At 46.0% G+C, this 19,407-nt stretch overlaps 1 protein-coding gene across 2 annotated transcripts in view; it reads left to right on the top strand.

Annotated features, from left to right (window-relative positions):
• Positions 1 to 19,407, top strand: part of DAAM1 (dishevelled associated activator of morphogenesis 1) — a 151,782-nt gene that overhangs the window by 57,990 nt on the left and 74,385 nt on the right. For both annotated transcript variants that reach the window (XM_048485866.1, XM_048485865.1), the window contains exons 3-4: positions 8,455 to 8,526; positions 19,221 to 19,315. In XM_048485866.1, the coding sequence (XP_048341823.1) occupies positions 8,455 to 8,526; positions 19,221 to 19,315 (167 nt within the window). The remainder of the gene's footprint in view (positions 1 to 8,454; positions 8,527 to 19,220; positions 19,316 to 19,407) is intronic.

Raw genomic sequence — 19,407 nt, 5'->3', positions numbered from 1 at the left:
TCCTCCCATTGGGCAAACTGGGCAGTTGCCCTGGGCGCCACCTTGTGGGGGGCGCAAAAACTGCAGTTTTTAGGCTAGGACAGGGGTAGGGAACCTGCGGCTCTCCAGATGTTCAGGAACTACAATTCCCATCAGCCTCTGTCAGCATGGCCAATTGGCCATGCTGGTACCGGAGCCTGATGGGAATTGTGGACCCTCGAACATCTGGAAAACTTTACTGAACCACGATTCCCTACCCCTGAAACTAAAGCACCAAAATTTCAGGGTTTTTTCGGGAGACTATCCAGATGATATCACCCAGGTTTGGTGAGGTTTGGTTCAGGGAGTCCAAAGTTATGGACTTAACCAACCAAAGGGAACTTACCTGGTCGATCCCCCTGAATTGTTTCCAATGGGAGCTAATAGGAGATGGGGGCTGCAACCTTTGAGGGTCGATAACTTTGGACCCCCTGAACCAAACTTCACCAAACCTGGGTGGTATCATTAGGAGAGTCTCCTAAAGATACCCTGAAAGTTTGGTGCTGCTATCTTAATAATTTCACCCCTGACAGCAGGCACCCCCTGACAGCAGGCATTTCCCCAGATTTTCCTTTTAAATCCACCCCCTTCCTGCCAATGCTTGTTTTCTTTATTTCTTTTATTCTCTCAGTGCCGAATAAAGGTTATTATTACTATTTTGAAAGCATTTTGAAAATGTTTTCAAAAAAATATTTCTGCTGTGTTCAGATTTGTGAGTTGGGGCATGTTCTATAAGTGATGGTGACTTTGAAACGACCTGGTGGAAAAAAAAAATTTTGTTTGGTCATGGTGCGGGAGGGTGGCTGCCCATGGGGGGGGGGGGGCATCAAACTCAGGTTTTGCCCAGGGCTCCAGTTTGCCTAGGTACGCCACTGGGGGGGGGGGTAGGGTTAGGTTGTCAGATTCAGGTTGGGAAAATCCTGGAGATTTGGGGATAAAACATGAGTCAAACACAGTCGTGGAGCTACAAGGGGGAAGGGGGTGCGCTGTGCACCGGGCGCACGCCTCGGGGGTGTGCAAAAATCGCCCCAGGCCCCTCCCCCTTGTGGCGCCCCCCGTGGTGCCCCCCAACCCCCTCTGCCGCCCCCCTCCTCCCTTCCCACACTTACCTTAGTTCCTTTCCTTTTTCAAAACTTTTTCAGACTTCAAAAGGCCTGTTCTCAGTAAAAACGGCCTGAGGAACTACAGTTCCCAGGAGACCTTGGGGCTCGCAAGGTCTCCTGGGAAGTATAGTTCCTCAGGCTGCTTTGAGATTCCTTATGGTTGAGAAAAACAGGGTATAAATCCAAACTCTTCATGTTCTCATTCAATAGGTTCTGGATCTTTGCGGTATGATTTTGTGACAAGCAGGATATTTTTCTTCAGCGTACAGGGCACCTTGTCCTTTAGCAGCTCTCTGGTTAGAAGTGTCGGAATCTTTCATCATGCCGGAAATTGTCAGGTTGCTTTTAAATAAATACAGTGACATTAAACACAGGGACCCTGTGTGTTGTGTGTTAATGCATTGCAGGGGGTTGGACTTGATGGCCCTTGGGGTCTCTTCCAACTCTATGATTCGATCCCCTTTTTGCCGTCTCCTAGCCCAGTACAGTCTGTCACGATGTGGCTTTGTTTGATACGCTGGTGCATCTTGGAGGTTGCCTGTTGCGCACAAGTCATCCGGTATTGTTCATTGTTCCCTTCACTCAGGAGATCAACCTTCCTCCTTCGAGATAACACAAAGCTGTCTGCTGCGGAGACTTGGCAATGAGCTCTGGCTTTGCTGCAGTCAATCTAATTCTGCGTTCTCCTTTCCCTGGTGGTCTAGCAGAGGCTTCTGGGAAGCTCACTGACGGGACAGAGGGTGATTCCGCACATGAGTAAAATAGGTTCGACCCAGTTCCCTGAGAAGGGTACTGACCTAGGTCGAAGCCATTGTTGTTCCCCACTGCAACCAGCTTGATCCCAACTCGGAGGGCGGGATCATCCTGTGCCTCTTCGCCACTCCGTTCCGATTGGCTACTGTTCTACAGCCATGTTCCATCTATCCCCACACACGTTATAAAAAAAACTGCCAGAGGAATGGAGGGACGAAGGTGGCGTTTTTTGATTGGCCAGCTGTACGCATGCCCGAAACACTCAGCTGTGATTGGCTGAATGGGGGACTCCTGGCACCAGAGATTCCGCACTTTACTGGAATCGAGCTGAGTTCGAGCGTGGTTCCCTGAAAAAATAGCAGTTCCCAACTGGAGTTGGAAATTTGACCGTTACACGGAGCGAAGCTGGTACAAAACCACGTCGATCCCAGTGGTTGTGCGGAGCACTTCGGTCGAACGCAGCTCGAACTTAGGTCGATAACTCAAGTGCGGAATCGACCAGAAAGCCCCCAGGGGATGGGGCGGTTTATAAATCGAAACAATAAATAAATAAATAAATAAATAAATAAATAAATAAATAAATAAATAAATAAATAAATAAAGTTCTTTCCCTTTCTTTATTCCACCTTCCCTAGCTTAAAAGGTATTCTGCCTCTGAGCATGGAGGTTCTGTTTTTGCTCTCCGTGACTTTGTATCATCCTCTTTTAGCTGATACCCTTTTGCGACAGTGAATGTCATAAGCTAACGATGTGTTTGTCGAGGGCTGCTTGAATTTGTGGCTCCTTTTTAACTCTGCTAAGATGGGGAAATCTAGCAGGAGGAAGAGGAGCAGTTCAGGGCCCGGACGCCATGGCACGGCGGCAGCTGTGGGGAGAAAAAGCTGTCTGTCTAGTGTTTTGTGTTCTTCAGCAGCTGGTTTGTCTCCATCAAACCTTGTATTCCATTTCCCGAAGTGGTCAGTCAAATGTTCCTTTCCATCTTGTAATCATGATATCAGAGGCTTTTCTAGGGAAAACATAGCCCGGTGCAAAATCTGAGTTTTCTGCCCCCCCCCCCCCATAGGCAGACCCCTCCCCACAATGACCAAACGTGGGGATTCTCCGCCCCCCACGACTAAATAGCCACAGCCCAGGGACATTTGATCCCATATGTTCCCCTGAGTGGTACGCCTCTGCATGATATTAGGAAAACACTTGTCGGAGGTGCTTCTGTGGGTGGAGTAAGTAGGAGGAGCTTTTGGGTAGGCGGAGCTGAGGGATGGTATGCTGGCAGTGGGTTGGACAGGTGAGGCTTGCTGTTCCCTCTGGTTTGGGGTTGCATTAGCTGACCATGTCCTCATCAACAGAAAACTAGCACATAAAGAAGAAGAGGAGGAGGAGGAGGAGTTTGGATTTATATCCCCCTTTTCTCTCCTGTAGGAGACTCAAAGGGGCTTACAATCTCCTTGCCCTTCCCCCCTCACAACAAACACCCTGTGAGGTAGATGTGGCTGAAAGAACTCTGAAAAGCTGTGACTAGCCCAAGGTCACCCAGCTGGCTTGTGTGGGAGTGTACAAGCTAATCTGAATTCCCCAGATAAGCCTCCACAGCTCAGGTGGCAGAGCGAGGAATCAAACCCGGTTCCTCCTGATTAGATACATGAGCGCTTAACCTCCTACGCCTGATATGCTAAATGGTGGGGGCGGGCGGGGGGGTTTAACGGAGGAGAAATAGCCAGTCCAGTGACTGACTCCACAGTCCAAACCAATGCTTGTTTCTTTATCTGCTGCTTGGTGAAAAATCAGGCTGTTTAGAATGGGGGATAACATCAATCAAATGCCAACTTTCTCAAAACAGCATTTAAAAATCAGCAAAAGGATTCCTCCTAAAAATTGTAGGTTCGCTAGTACCGTGTTTCCCCGAAAATAAGACAGTGTCTTATATTAATTTTTGCTCCCAAAGATGCTCTATGTCTTATTTTCAGGGGATGTCTTATTTTTCTGTGTTCTGTTCGTCGGGCATGCTTCCAAACAAAAACTTTGCTATGTCTTACTTTCGGGGGATGTCTTATATTTCGCACTTCAGCAAAACCTCTATTACGTCTTATTTTCAGGGGATGTCTTATATTCGGGGAAACAGGGTATCTACCAATCGAGCGGATTTTTATCCTAACCTAACTTCACAAGCTCGTAGTTTTTGCTCATTTTATCATCTCAAAGATCCAGTGGGATAGAGTAGGCTGATACGCACGTGAGCCAGCAAGCTTCGTGGCTAAGTTGGAATTTGAACCCAGATCTCCCCCACTCACAGCCTTTAAAAATCTGTTTTGCTATACAGGTTTGTAGGAAAGGCTCTTATGTGCCGTGTGTGGAATGCTGTGCAGCCTCAAAAAGCCTCACTAGATTGTGTGTACACTTTCCCTCCGGCGATACAACCTTTCCTGTGTTCTGGTGGATGAAAAACAGCATTCCTTGGCTTGAAAATAGGTGCTTGAATGTCTTGACAGTTGTGGAAACCTCTTTCTTGGCTGCAGCGGAAGGCATCTGTCAGCCAAACCGAGTTTGGACAGGCAGCAATTTAAAGTGAGCTAATAAATGGGGCCAAAAATATAACAGATTGGCATCTGTAAACATTTGGATCCCTGTGGTTGCTTTGAGGGGGGGAAAATGACTGTGCTTTCCAAAAGAGACTGATATTTCTTTAGCAACTAAATGGTTTCCTTTGCTCAATTGGAGGTACTGAGCTCCTTTATGTTGGATGGTAGGTAAAATTAAGATAGCCCGTGTACATATCTTTTGTGTTTGGATTGGGGGCCATAGTTCTGTGGTATTGCATCTGTTTTGCACGCCGAAGGTGGTAGGTTAGTTGATGGATCAGGTAGTATGAAAGCCCCAAGAAAGCAGAGGACAATCCGAGGAAGACATACTAGCCCTAGTACACAAAGATCTGACACAGATCCCTTCCACATCACTGAGGTTAGAAACATGGTGCCCCCACGATCTGCATACAATTTTTGGCCCTCCCTTCGTACCAGAGAATGTCTGATTTTTTCCTTTTCTTTTAACTTTGAAAAAAGAAATTGTATGTTTATGACACTAAAAGATAAAATAAGTTGATATACAATACTATACATATAGAATCATAGAGTTGGAAGAGACCCCAAAGGCCATCAAGTCCAACCCCCTGCAATGCAGGAAAACACAGTCAAAGAACTCCTTTCTGACGATCATCCAGCAACAAATACTACTGAGAATAGAATTATTCTCAGCTCCGCCCCCTCCGCTGCTCCGCCCGCGGTGTCGCACCCCACCCGGCCCTGTTGGCGCTACGCCACTGGCGCTTAGGAAGTTCCAGTCAGCAACTGGGAATGCGGAACTATTGCCCAGGTCTTACTGTGCCCAACTTCTCAGGTCAGTAGGGCCAGCTCTGACCTAGACCTTTTCCTTTTCAAAGTTGCAATCGGGGGGGGGGGGGTTGTTTCATTGGTTCCACCATCTTCCTCGAAGCTCAGTTTACAACATCCTGAAATTCTCATTACTTCAATGAAACTTGGTTATTTCCAAAATCTTTTCCTGAACTCAGTTAGCTGGTTTTGATTTTATATTACCAACACTTCATTATTTATGAAGTGTTTTGCTCGTATTTGTTGATTTCATTTTCATACAGTTTTTATGTGACTTTATTGTGCAATGCTCTGTGTGCTTCAACCTTCCAAAGAAGGAGACTCCACCACACTCCAAGGCAGTGCATTCCACTGTCGAACAGCCCTGACTGTCAGGAAGTTTTCCCTGATGTTTAGGTGGAATCTCTTTTCCTGTACTTCAAATTCATTACTCCATGTCCTAGTCTCTGGAGCAGCAGAAAAGAAGCTTGCTCCCTCACCAACATGACCTCCCTTCAAATATCTAAACATGGCGATCATGTCACCTCTTAACTTTCTCTTCACCAAACTAAACATGCGCAGCTCCCTAAGTCTCTCCTCGTAGGGCATGGATTCCAGACCTTTGACCATTTTGGTTGCCCTCCTCTGGACCCCGTTCCAGCTTACCATATTTATATTTTATGCATTTATGAGTTTCTAAACTTTTTTTGTGTCATCTGCTGCTTCCGCAAAACTCCCCCACATTCCCATTTAACCTCATATGCTTCTTTGGGGAGACTGAATGAAGTTGGAAATCCTCAGATTTAATCCTTCTGCATCTGTTAATAACATGTATGAGAGACGGACATGGTGAACATCTATTGATGGAAGCCAGAGCAATAGGATTCGTATTTGATCCTTTGACTCTTTATTACAATTAATAATCCATTGCATTCTATAGCCTTTGTTGGCATCACATCAGTATTAACAACCCATAAAATAGGGTTGATTTGTTCAAAATTAAGTTATAAAACTCCAAAACACATTATTATTAAAAGAAAGAAAAAAGGAAATAAACCCATCAAATCAGTCCTGGAATCATTAAAAAACATGGAAACTGTATGAAAAAGTCCTATAGATTCACACCACGGTGAAGCTTTATTACTGCTTGCAAGAAACTAGCTATGTCTTCCCATGTGGTTGGATCCAAAGTGTTTACTAAACAGGATAACTTGAGGATATCAGGAAGTCCAACTCTATAGATTAAAGTGGGATTTATATTTTTCTCGCGGATCACATCGTTAAAAGGTCAGTTAAAAAAATGTGCATTACATTCTCAACGTCGCCCACCCCACAGGGACATAACCTCTCTGTGTGCTTCAAACCTTCCAAAGAAGGTGCACCAGTGGCGTAGGAGGTTAAGAACTCGTGTATCTAATCTGGAGGAACCGGGTTTGATTCCCCACTCTGCCGCCTGAGCTGTGGAGGCTTATCTGGGGAATTCAGATTAGCCTGTGCACTCCCACACACGCCAGCTGAGTGACCTTGGGCTAGTCACAGTTCTTCGGAGCTCTCTCAGCCCCACCTACCTCACAGGGTGTTTGTTGTGAGGGGGGAAGGGCAAGGAGATTGTCAGCCCCTTTGAGTCTCCTGCAGGAGAGAAAGGGGGGATATAAATCCAAACTCTTCTTCTTCTTCTTCTTCTTCTTCCCGAGGGACGTTATAAAACCTTCCATTCAGTAAAGCAGAAGGCATAACATTAAATCTAGGTACTGAGAAAACTCTGCTTTGGGTAGGTTCTGCAGGTGATAAAGATACTCAGCCGTACAAGCAATAAATCAATGCTTCAGGCCCAGTGTGTCTTTTCCAAGCAAACTCACAGGCGGCTGGGCTTATATCTGCATTTCTGACCTTCTTGTTCTTGATTTCATCCCTCTCTCCCCACGTTGTTCAAAAATTAACTATCCAATAGCCATTGTGTGCATGCGCCGGCAACGCGAAAGCATCGCTGTGTTTCTTCTGCTGTGCACTCGTCGCCCCGGCGTTTGGCGGTTTGCCAGTCAAACAAGCCAACGGCTTTTTCTGTAACTGACCTAAATTTCCTACTGGATTGTTCAGCGATAGCCAAGGCTAGTGTGAGGCGGCTGATGCGGTCTGCCTTCCTCAGGGACTGTGGGAAATGACCGTGAATTTACCAGCTCTTATGTGCAACTGATCTGCTCACATTAAACGTGTGTGTGTGTGTGAAGCCTTAGCAAATTATTTCACTCAAGTAATAGGCTGGAGTATAATCATGAAATAATTCTGTCGTTTAACTTCCTTGCCATCATGATTTGAGTTGTTCAATCTTTGGGAGAGTTTGATGTTAAGGCAATGCTGAAGTTACGTGAATTTTGGAATAATATTATGTCCTAAACTGCCGTGTCTTTTCTTGGCATACAAGTTTGCTCATCAGATGGGCCCTTTTGGTGAAGGAAATAACCAGATCCTGAGGTGGGATCCAGCAGGTTCTCACAGGTTCCCGAGAGTAGGTTACTAATTATTTGTGTGTGCCTAGAGGGGGTACTAATTGGTGATTTTGCCATGTGATTTTTGCCTTAATTATGCCCTTCCTCCGCTCCTCAGCAGTAGCGCGCAGAACTTGAAGCAGTCTAGGAGGAGGTGCACCGGCGTGCGTGGCAGCCTGCACCTGCGTGGCATTCGCTTTCTCGCCTTAAGCGACTGGTGCAGCGGGCTGCGTCGCTGCTTTCACAGCCTTCTCGCCTCGAGATGTCTCCATGCCACGCTTCCCCATCAGTGCCTCCGTCACTTCCTTAGCCCCATTGGCGCGCATTTTACGCCACTGTTCTGAATCCTCACCACCAAATATGGGAACCTTGTTACTGGGTAAATTCCTTTTGGATCCCACCACTGGCCAGATCCTCTCCTTTCCTGCCATGAATCTTACGTTCTGTGCACTGAAGGATAAATGGAAACTCCAAATGCATCCTGTTTTTAATTGCGTGCAACATTCCCCATACAAATTGTTCCTTTTCCTCTTGTTTGGTGCCTCGAAATGTATGTATTTGTCATAGTTTTTTCCAGTTATTTGGTGGAGTTGGTCAGCAAGTGCCAGGAAATGGGCTCAGCATATGGGAAATCTCTTTCAGCCCCAAGAAGTGTTAAAAAAAACCAAGGCAAATAAAGATAGACAGACACATTTTTAATATTGTCCTTTTGTTTGTTTTTGTGCTTTTCAGGACCAAGAAGAAAATAAAGGAGCTACAAGCTGGCCAGAATTCTACATTGATCAGCTTAATTCAATGGCTGCTGTAAGTGGAGTCTTCAAATATTCCTCTCTTTTTTTGCGTATATAAAAAGTACCCAGCTTGCTGAGTGGGGGTGAAGTGTAGACACTGGCGAGGGCAATGGCAAACCACCCTGTAAATGTAGTTTGTTTGGTAAGTATTGTCATGTGACATCACCCCATGGGTCAGCGATGACCTGGTGCTTATGTAACCCCCATGCTCAGAATGGGTTGACCCAGAAAGGGGTGGAGACTCAAAGCAGCAGGAGGCTGCAGAGCTCGTGTAGTTTGGAGGAGACAAGGCTACCAGACTCGGACCTTGGTTTGTCTAAGCCCTTAACACCTTGTTAAGGGTTTTTTGTGTGTGTTTGTAATGGGTGAGAGTTCTCCTGGAAACCTTCATCATGTTGAATCCTGTTCACCAAGCCCTTGGAGTCTTCAGGAGCCAACCCACTTGCAGGAAGAATTGGACTCGGTAATATCAGAAGACTGTAACTAGAAGGACTTGAAAGGAAACCTGAACAGGACCTTGAAGTGTGATGTTAAATGTTGATGTTTGGTGTTATGTGTTAAGAAAGTAAACCATTTTGTTTTTAAAATTTGTTGTTGCAAACACATTCCAAGTTCTGCCCCGCAGAACCCACAGATAGAGGTTACACTTACCTTTTAGAAGAAGAATATTCTGAGCATAAAGGATAGGACTGAGACTGCTGTCTTGGTCTATCACTAAAACGTGGCAGCTTTCTGTGTCCAGTATCTATCTATCTATCTATCTATCTATCTATCTATCTATCTATCTATCTATCTATCTATCTATCTATCTATCTATCTATCTATCTATCTATCTATCTATCTATCTATCTATCTATCTATCTATCTATCTATCTATCTATCTATCTATCTATCTATCTATCTATCTATCTATCTATCTATCGAGCCATCAAGCCATCTATCTAGCCATCTATCTAGCCATCTATCTAGCCATCTAGCCATTTATCCATCTACGTGTGTGTGTGTGTGTGTGTGTGTGTGTGTGTGTGTGTGTGTGTGTGTGTGTGTTTATTTCCTTCCCTTTCACCACAGGTATCTATCTATCTATCTATCTATCTATCTATCTATCTATCGAGCCATCGAGCCATCTATCTAGCCATCTATCTAGCCATAACAATATTAAAACGATACTAAAGCACCGACATTTGTAAGTTAAAAACCAATGGCATAAATAAACCTTTCCGGCGTGGTGTCGTGGTTAAGAGCAAGCGGATTCCAATCTGGAGAACCGGGTTTGATTCCCCACTCCTCCACCTGAGTGGCGGAGGCTTATCGGGTGAACCAGATGTGTTTCCGTACTCCTACATTCCTGCTGGGTGACCTTGGGCTAGTCCCTGTTCTCTCCAGACACACTCAGCCCCACCTACCTCACTTTAAGATGTCTGTTTTGGGGAGAGGAAAGGAAAGGAGCTTGTTAGCCACCTTGAGTCTCCTTACAGGAGAGAAAGGTGGGAGGTAAATTCAAACACCACTGCTACTTCTTTCCACTTCCCCACCAGTACTGCAATTGTTGCTGTTGTCTGATCACAAGCAGACCCTCGGCCATTATTCAGGTTCTCATAATGTTGTGTGTCGCTTGCTTGTGGCTCAGTTATACCTCTGCTGTTTTTCAGGTTTGCCCGGAGTAAGCATGTTGAGGTTAAATTAGGGATGTCAGACTCTAGGCCGATTTGCCGAAGTCCTACTCAGAAGGCAGTCAGCCTCTCGGAAAGAAAGCCGTCCTGTGCTTACAAGATGTTTAGTGAACGCACTGCAACAGTGGAAGCATTCAGACTAGCATGTTGCGGGCCCAAACAAAGCGCTCGGGGTTACTAGACGTATTACAGGTCACGGCTTGTGCTGGATAGGCCAGGGTGGGACGGGCTGTTTCTCCAGCTGTCCAAGCAACTGCGGTGGCATCGTGCCACGTGTGTGTTTGCCAAAGCCAGGGAAAGATTAGTTTCTGAAAACCCTCTAATGACTTCAACAAGAGCCCCTTGATCAAAGACAACAGACGCAGCTTGTCTTAAGAGCCCTGATTTATAGGTCCTTGGGCGAGTGTTACTTGGTTACGCCAACAGAAGCAAGCCCCTGGCAGGGGCGGCTGGAATTTTTACTGGGGGTTATGCAGGGTTTTCTTTGCGACCACAGCGTCTGCAGGTCCTTTGACAAGAGGGAGTGCGGTAACCATTAACCTGCAGAGCTGCCTCGTACCTTCTGGGTGGGGAGGCCAGAACTGCTAGTTGTTCACAAATCTTTCCCAGTCTCTGCTCGGCATAGCTTTTAAAGAAGAAAGCTGCAATTTATACTCATTGTCACGCTTCGTAACTGACGTTCTACCAACCTACTTTGTGCTCTAGTACCATTGCATAGCAGCAGTGGCGTAGGAGGTTAAGAGCTCGTGTATCTAATCTGGAGGAACCGGGTTTGATTCCCAGCTCTGCCGCCTGAGCTGTAGAGGCTTATCTGGGGAATTCAGATTAGCCTGTGCACTCCCACACATGCCAGCTGGGTGACCTGGGGCTAGTCACAGCTTCTCGGAGCTCTCTCAGCCCCACCTACCTCACAGGGTGTTTGTTGTGAGGGGGGAAGGGCAAGGAGATTGTAAGCCCCTTTGAGTCTCCTGCAGGAGAGAAGCAGACATGGGGCAACTAAACTCTCCAAACTACCTCCTCCTCTTCCCCCCCTCCCTCCTCCTCCTCCTCCTCCTCCTCCTCCTCCTCTTCTTCTTCTTCTTCTTCTTCTTCTTCTTCTTCTTCTTCTTCTTCTTCTCTTAACACTTTTCTTAAGAGTGCAGTTTCCACCGTGGCCACCGTGTTTGTTGCAGCAAATAAATAAATACAAGGATTCTAGTAACGCTTTATCAGAAGCGACCCGTCTCCTTTTATTTTAAGAGTGTTGACAGTAAGTGAATAACACTGTCGTGGTTGTTTAAATGAGCGTATATGTTGCTCTCCTGGAATGTTTAGTTAGTACTCTATTTTTCAGAGCGTTGCCATTTTGGGCTGCCGTCGAATAGCTAGATTCAAGTCCTGTAGCACCTTACAGACCACGATTTGGGGGGAATAAGCTTTCAAGAGTCTAAGGTCCATAACCCAACAAAGGGAGCCGTGACAGTTGAAAGACACTGGTCTTTAAATGCTAATGGATTCAAATCTAGCTATTGTTGTCATCATTATTATCATTTTTGATGATAATTTATTTTAAAACATTTCCAGGCTGCCTTTCCGCCCAAATAAGGCCACCAAGGTGGCAAACGTAAACATTAAAACAACATTTGTACATTGAAACAACGTTTAATCCTTTGTACATTAAAACAACATTTAAAATAATACAGTAAAAACATAAACACTCAATAGCAAAACCAAGGAGGAGTGTTGATGACAATTATTGGGAGGATGTCTAATGACAGAAAAAGTCTTTGCCAGCTGAGGAAAGACAACATGAAGGAGACGGACAGTCTCTGGGGATGGAGTCCTAACCAAAAATGCCTTTTCTTGAGTTCCCACTCACCTAGCCTCAGATCAGGGAAGCAGGTCTCCAAAGATGACTGGAGTGGGAGGAGGGGTTCGTATGTTAGAAGGAGGTCCTTCAGGTATGCTGGCCAGAAGCTGTGTTGGGCTTTAACAATCCGTGCCTGCATCATGAATTGAGCCTAAAAAGAAATTTGGGAACCAATTTACATAGAACAAGAACGGAGTGACGTGGGCCCCCACAGACCACTCCTGTCAACACTCTGACCACAATATTTTGTACCGTTTGCAGCCTCCTGACAGTCTTCAAGGGCAGCCCCACATAGAAATGACTGCAGTAGTCTAACCTTGATGTTATCAGTGCATGTGCCACAGTGGCAAGATCTGTCCCATCCAGGAAAGGCTGCAGGCTGGTAAAAGGCACACGGGCCACATTCAGCCTCCTGTATATGACCTCAGTTTAAAAAATGTTCGGCGAGTTTTCAGCAAACCTCAGCCTGAAACGAGGAGAGAAGTTCAGTGTGGCAGGCATCAGTGGTCTGGCATTCATGACATCATTCACTCACCACCCGTCCTCCTACTTTTCAGTGCAGTTTTTTCAACTTCTTTTTTTAACATTGTGCTTTCAAGTATCCACCTGTACAAATATGTGCCTTTAAAAAAAAAACGTGGCTAAGAGGCTAGGCAAGTATATTCCTGGTGCCCCTCTGTCACATGGGAATCAGTGTGCCAATGCAGCAGGTGACGTTTTGGTGTGTAACTCCTAATGGTGATTCTGAGCCAGGGGCGTAATGCCCATTGGGCAAGGTAGACAGCTGCCTTGTGGGGGGCACCAAAAATGCAGGGTTCGTTTTTGGGTAATTTTAGTGGTTTTCCATTTTTGGCCTGCAGGGGGCGCAGTTTGTAGGCTAGCAGCACCCAAATTTCAGCGCATCATCAGGAGACTGTCCTTATGCTACCCCCCAAGTTTGGTGCAGTTTGGTTCAGGGAGGCCAAAGGTATGGACTCCCAAAGGAAGTGCCCCCATTCCCCATTGTTTCCAATGGGAGCTAATAGGAGATGGGGGCTACACCTTTGAGGGTCCATAACTTTGGCCTCCCTGAACCAAACTGCACCAAACCTGGGGAGTATCATTAGGGCAGTCTCCTGATGGGACTCTGAAAGTTTTGAGACTGTGCCTTCAGAAATGTGCCCCCCACAGCCTGCAACCCCCATTGACAGCAATGCAGAACAAAGATTCTTGGGCAAATTTCTGGGATGTTCCTGCAGGGAGCGCATTTTTTGATGTATAGCACCATAATTTCAGGGTATCATCTGGAGACTGTCCTGATGGCACCCTCCAAGTTTGGTGCAGTTTGGTTCAGGGGGGCCAAAGTTATTGACCCTCAAAGGGGGTGTCCCATTCTTTCCAATGGAAGCTAAGGAGATGGGGGCTACCCTTTTGAGGGTCCATAACTTTGTCCCCACTGAACCAAACTGCACCAAACCTGGGGGTAGCATAAGGACAGTCTCCTGATGATACGCTGAAATTCTGGTGGCGATAGGTCTACAAATGCACCCCCTGCAAGCACCAATGACCTGGTGCAAAAACATTTTTTTTCGGCGTGGTAGGGTGGCCGCCCGTGGGAGGGGGGGGGGCATCCAACTCAGGTTTTGCCCAGGGCTCCAGTTTGCCTCATTACACCCCTGTTCTGAGCTCATGTAGCAGGTGAAGTAGCAGCTGCGACAGCCCTTAGCCATTGTTCACCGTGATATGTTTATTTGGATTGACAATGACATTTTAATTTTGTTTTCCAAATGGGCATTGCAGCTGAGATCTGTGTACAAAAATCTCTCCCAACCGGAAGCCTTCCCCGTCATCCAAAATTGCACGATGTTTGCAGTGGCTGTTTCTTGTTTGTTTTGTTTTAAAGGGAAGTTGCTTTTGCAAATGTCAGAGATCCTCTTTAATCTTGCTTCCCCTTGTTCCATTCTTAATCTAAGGTTGCATGGTTCCCTCTGGTCATCGGTAGGGATTAGGGGGTGGGGAGATGGTTGCCAGGTCCTTCTAGAGATCTGGAAGTGGACCTAGGGAGGACCTCAGTGGAGTACCGTGCTGTGGAGTCCATCCTCCAAAGCATCCAGATGTGTTTCCGCAATCCTACATTCCTGCTGGGTGACCTTGGGCTAGTCACAGTTCCTTGGAACTCTCTCAGCCTCACCTACCTCACAAAATTGTCTGTTGTGGGAAGGGAAAGGAGCTTGTAAGCTACCTTGAGTCTCCTTGTAGGAGAAAAAGGTGGGATATAAATCCAGACTCCTCCTCTTCCTCTTCTTCTTCCTCTTCTTCATCATCATAGTTTATTTACGGTCATTGACCAGCAAGATCCAAAAGAATTAAAATCATAAAATTTACAGATATTACAAATATACAGATTAAAACAGTTAACAAAATGCAGATAATAGGCCTCAGGAACTCAGAACATCAGCTCAAGATAATGAGTGGAATGTCAGTCTAATAATAATTAATAATAAGGATTAGCTGGCAGAGCCAGTAGTGCTTCCTGATTTTACTTGATATCCAGGCAAACTTGGCAACAGAATATGGTATCTGATAACAGTATTTTAACCTTTTCTTTCTTAGCCAAAGGAGAGTTTGTCTGGTCAAAGGACAGAAGCATCCAACGTATCTCATCATAGTATGAGCATTCAAATAATATATGTTCCGAGTTTTCAACTTCTTCTTCTTCTTCTTCTTCTTCTTCTTCTTCTTCTTCTTCTTCTTCTTCTTCTTCTTCTTCTTCTTCTTCTTCTTCTTCTTCTTCTTCTTCTTCTTCTTCTTCTTCTTCTTCTTCTTCTTCTTCTTCTTCTTCCTCTTCTTCCTCTTCTTCTTCTTCTTCTTTTTCTTCTCCTTCTTCATCATCGTCATCATCATCCATGTTCTCCAAAGGAGCTGATACCTGTAGTCTGGAGAAGAGCTGTAATTCTGGGGGTTCTCCATGTCCTACCTGGAGTTTGGCCTCCCTATTTTAACCCTAACATACTTACTCCAGTCTATCCTATCTGAGCTTCTGCAATGTCTGTAGTTAGACTTATTTCAGATGCTCGAATTCTGCTTACTGAAAAAATCTACCCCGGTTGTGCATGAGTATTGAAAGGTTGAATCCTTTCCGGGCGCTAACTGTCTCGACTGTCTCACGTACAGCCAGCCAGGCTTGTGAAATGTTTTGATTTATTTCTCCCCTCGCTTGCGGTCGAGATCTGGGCATAACTGCAAAATCGCATCTCTCAGATGTGGGCACGGTTCTGCTGGAGCCATAAAACGCCTTGCAAATATTCACGGTCCCCGTCGTACATAAAACACTTCCACTGCGCCTGAGAGAGAACTTTGCCCCCAATGAATTTTTATAGCAAATTGCTGGCATGGAAGGATGACATCATTGGTTAAACATTTCTCCAGGGCAGCCTTCTCCTTTAACTGTCCCGGTGACAGCTGTCTAACCGCATCGCCATCACAGGCGGCTTTAGTGGGAACAACTTTTCTTTTCTTTTCCCCCCCCCCCCCCCCAAAAAAAAAAATCACCTATGCTAGTTCTATCATCTGCAGTTGAAACGTCTCTACTCAGGGCATTTTGAAATCCAGGCCTGGTGTACTGGCTCAGAGTGGTGGACTCTGATCTGGAGAACTGGGTTTGATTCCCCACTCCTCCACATGAGCGGTGGAGTCTTATCTGGTAAACTGGGTTTATGGAGGAGAAGTCGATCTATGGCTACCAATCTTGATCCTCCTTGATCTGAGGTTGCAAATGCCTGAGCAGACCAGGTGCTCGAGAGCAGCAGCAGCAGCAGCAGCAGCAGAAGGCCATTGCTTTCACATCCTGCATGTGAGCTCCCAAAGGCACCTGGTGGGCCACTGCGAGTTACAGAGGGCTGGACTAGATGGACTCTGGTCTGATCCAGCAGGCTTGTTCTTATGTTTCCCCGCTCCTGTATGTGAAGCTTACTGGGTGACATAGGGCTAGTCACAGTTCTCTCAGAACTCTCTCAGCCCCACCTACCTCCCCCTCCTAACTTACACTAAATAAAACCATTGGTCCAGCCAGGTGAGTCTTGTCTACTTAGCCTGGTAGCCGCTGTCCTGAGTCTCCGGCAGAGAAGGGTCTTCCAAGTCACCTACCACCAATTCCTTGTACATGGAGATGCTCTAATGGTAGTGGAGTACTATTACTTTCTCCAGTGAGCTAGCCATTCCTGGGGCTTGCTGAGAGCTAATGTAACCTCTTTCTGTGGGTTCTGTGGGACAGTACTTGGAAGGAGTTGCAAAGAACTAAATTTAAACAAAACAGTTTACTTCTCTTAACAAATAACACATTTTAAACATTTAACATTAACACTTTACAGTCTTGTTAAGTTTTGCAATTTCAAGTCCTTATATTTACAGTCTACTGATATTGCCAAGTCCAATTCTTCTTTGCCAGTGGGTTGGCTCCTGAAGACTCCAAGGGCTTGATGAACAGGATTCAACAGGATGAAGGTTTCCAGGAGAACTCTCACCCATTACAACCACAAACAAAACCCCTGAAACAATAAACTCCAACATTTACAACATAGCAAAAAACAAACAACTACCTTCCCAACAACATTGCAGTTACCTTAACAAGGTGTTAAGGGCTTATACAAACAAAGGTCCGAGTCCAGTAGCCTTGTCTCCTCCAAACTACATGAGCTCTGCAGCCTTCTGCTGCTTTGAGTCTCCACCCCTTTCTGGGTCAACCCATTCTGAGCATGGGGGTTACACTAATGTCACATTTTTCTGATTTTCTCAACTGAAGACACAAAACTGCCTTATACCAACTCCTCCAAAACTTGATGATATCTAGGCTGCATGGATGAAATTCATGCGAGGGCCATTCCAAGTCAGGGTGGACCTGGATTGACATAATAAAGGAACTCCGGAAAGTTGGATGGGGCCTCCGATAGTTGTACAGAAGGCTTAAGATTAAATTGATGGTAAGAAGAAAGGGAATCAGGTGAGCGGATTGCGTTAGGATGTGGAGTGTTGGTATGTCCTTTTTGGGATTGAGAATAGGTGTTCCAACTCAAGGCTGTGCTGTTGTTATCCAGATCCGGGCTGCTGAGCCTTCAGGGGAGGCATTGTCTATTGCTATAAATAGTTGATTGGGAGGGGGAAAGCCTGATCAGGCAAGTCCCTCTTAATACTAAAGTCCAAGAATTAAGATGGTATCCAACTTGGTCTGACCTATCTATGGCCGCTTCCGCACGGCCACGCTGGGAGTTGGGTCAGCGTACATGACAGGGAAGTCGGCGTACATGACAGGTGACGACAGGGAAGACCGTCGCCCGATCGACATATCTTCCCTGCGACCGTCTGGCGTGTCACCAAGGCCAGGGGACACGCCCCCCCCCTCGCAGCGACGGCTCGAGGTCGCAGAGGCTGGGAAGCGTCGTCCCCAGATACCTGGCGACAGCGCAACTGGAAGGCGTCGCAAGAGGAAGGTAATCGATATCGAGAGAGAGAAAGAAGAAGAAGAAGAAAGAGGATGGCGCCTTCCAGCCGCTGCTGTTTTCCAAAAACCTTGCTCAGGGAGCGAGGTGGGAAAATGGCGGCTTTGTGCCGCTGGGGAGGAGTGGGGGTGGCGTGGCTGCGAAGCAGCTGCGCCCCCCATGCGGACAGCTCCTAGGGACGGCGTTTTTGCCGTCCCTAGGGCGCTGTATACGGCCCGTGCGGAAAGGGCCAAAGATACCGAGATATGATTGGTAGGGCAATTTTTTAAAAAAAACCCTGTCCTGCTATGGGTCTGCATGCCAACACATCCACCATTTTTCCATGTGATGTCACTATAATTTTAAGTCCTCCTTGTCACCTGTTGTGATGAGATTTATTTGTCTATTCTCACACATTTTGATGCATTCTAGCTCAACTGAGGCTACAAGTAGTGTCTAACATTTAGCAATAAAATAAATCTGATCTGACTGTTGCATTTTTTTTTAAAAAAAACACCCCTACTTCCCTATTGATTTCCCAACTATTTTATGAGAGCGCCAATTAGTCAGAAAATAAGATACTCTTGGACCATGTACCCCAGAGAGTGGCAAGAAAGTGGTCGTAGAAAACAAAGCCCAAAACGTTGTAAATTGCCTCAAAGCAGCACCCCACTTAAAACGCAATAAAGCAAAGCCTACCATACTCATACCATATGTCTTTTGTCTGGCAATATACATATGGTATATCACAGGTGTCAAATTCGCTGCTCTCCAGATGTTCATGAACTACAATTCCCATCAGCCCTTGCCAGTATAACCAATATTCATGTTGGGAGGGACTGATGGGAATTGTAGTTCATGAACATCTGGAGGGCCACAAGTTTGACACCCCTGTGGTATATGTATGGCTATTGTATGTCATATGGTATATGTATGTCTAGACATATGGTATATGTATGCCTGGCAATAGACATATGGGGAGCAGCAGTGGCATAGTGGTTAAGAGCAGGTGCATTCTAATCTGGAGGAACCGGGTTTGATTCCCTACTCTGCCGCCTGAGCTGTGGAGGCTTATCTGGGGAATTCAAATTAGCCTGTGCACTCCCACACACACCAGCTGGGTGATCTTGGGCTAGTCACAGCTTTTCGGAGCTCTCTCAGCCCCACCCACCTCACAGGGTGTTTGTTGTGAGGAGGGAAGGGCAAGGAGATTGTAAGACCCCTTGAGTCTCCTACAGGAGAGAAAGGGAGGATATAAAACCAAACTCCTCCAATAGCTGCCCAAGACTTTAAGCAGATCTTCATCATCTCTTGAACCTAGAACATTCCACCCTCAAATTGAATGGTCCACCACTGCTCTATTTCCTAGCCGCTTGGACATTGTGTGGTGGTTCTGGACCATCATGAGATACTTGCCAGCAACTTGTCTTTAAAGGTAAAGGTAGTCCTGTCCAAGCACTGGGTTATTACTGACCCATGGGGTAATGTCACATCATGATGCTTACTACGATGTTTTTGAGGTGGTTTGCCATTGCCTTTCCCAGTCATCTATACTTTACCCTCAGCAAGCTGAGTCCTCATTTGGAAAGATGGAAAACCAAGTCAACTTCGAGCCGTCAGGATCGAACTTAGCTCATGAGCGGAGCTTGTAGAGCTACAGCATACCACTCTGTGCCACATTGCTCTTGCAATTTGTCTTTAACTGATGTTTATTTTCCCCGTATTGTCACAGAGAAAATCGTTGATCGCTTTGGAAAAAGAAGACGAAGAAGAGAGAAACAAAACCATAGAGAGCTTGAAAACTGCATTGAGGACCAAGCCCATGAGGTGAATTTTCCTTGTTCTGTTGCCAGAATCCTTGCTCTTTCCCCAGCCCTGTGCCCAATTTTCCAGCACAAGGGGTTATTATAAGCTGATCC

The sequence above is a fragment of the Sphaerodactylus townsendi genome, linkage group LG02 (assembly GCF_021028975.2).
Source record: "Sphaerodactylus townsendi isolate TG3544 linkage group LG02, MPM_Stown_v2.3, whole genome shotgun sequence".
Taxonomy (NCBI): Eukaryota; Metazoa; Chordata; class Lepidosauria; order Squamata; family Sphaerodactylidae; genus Sphaerodactylus; species Sphaerodactylus townsendi.
Note: the sequence above shows the minus strand (reverse complement) of the source record. Positions and strands in the feature narration are given on the sequence as shown.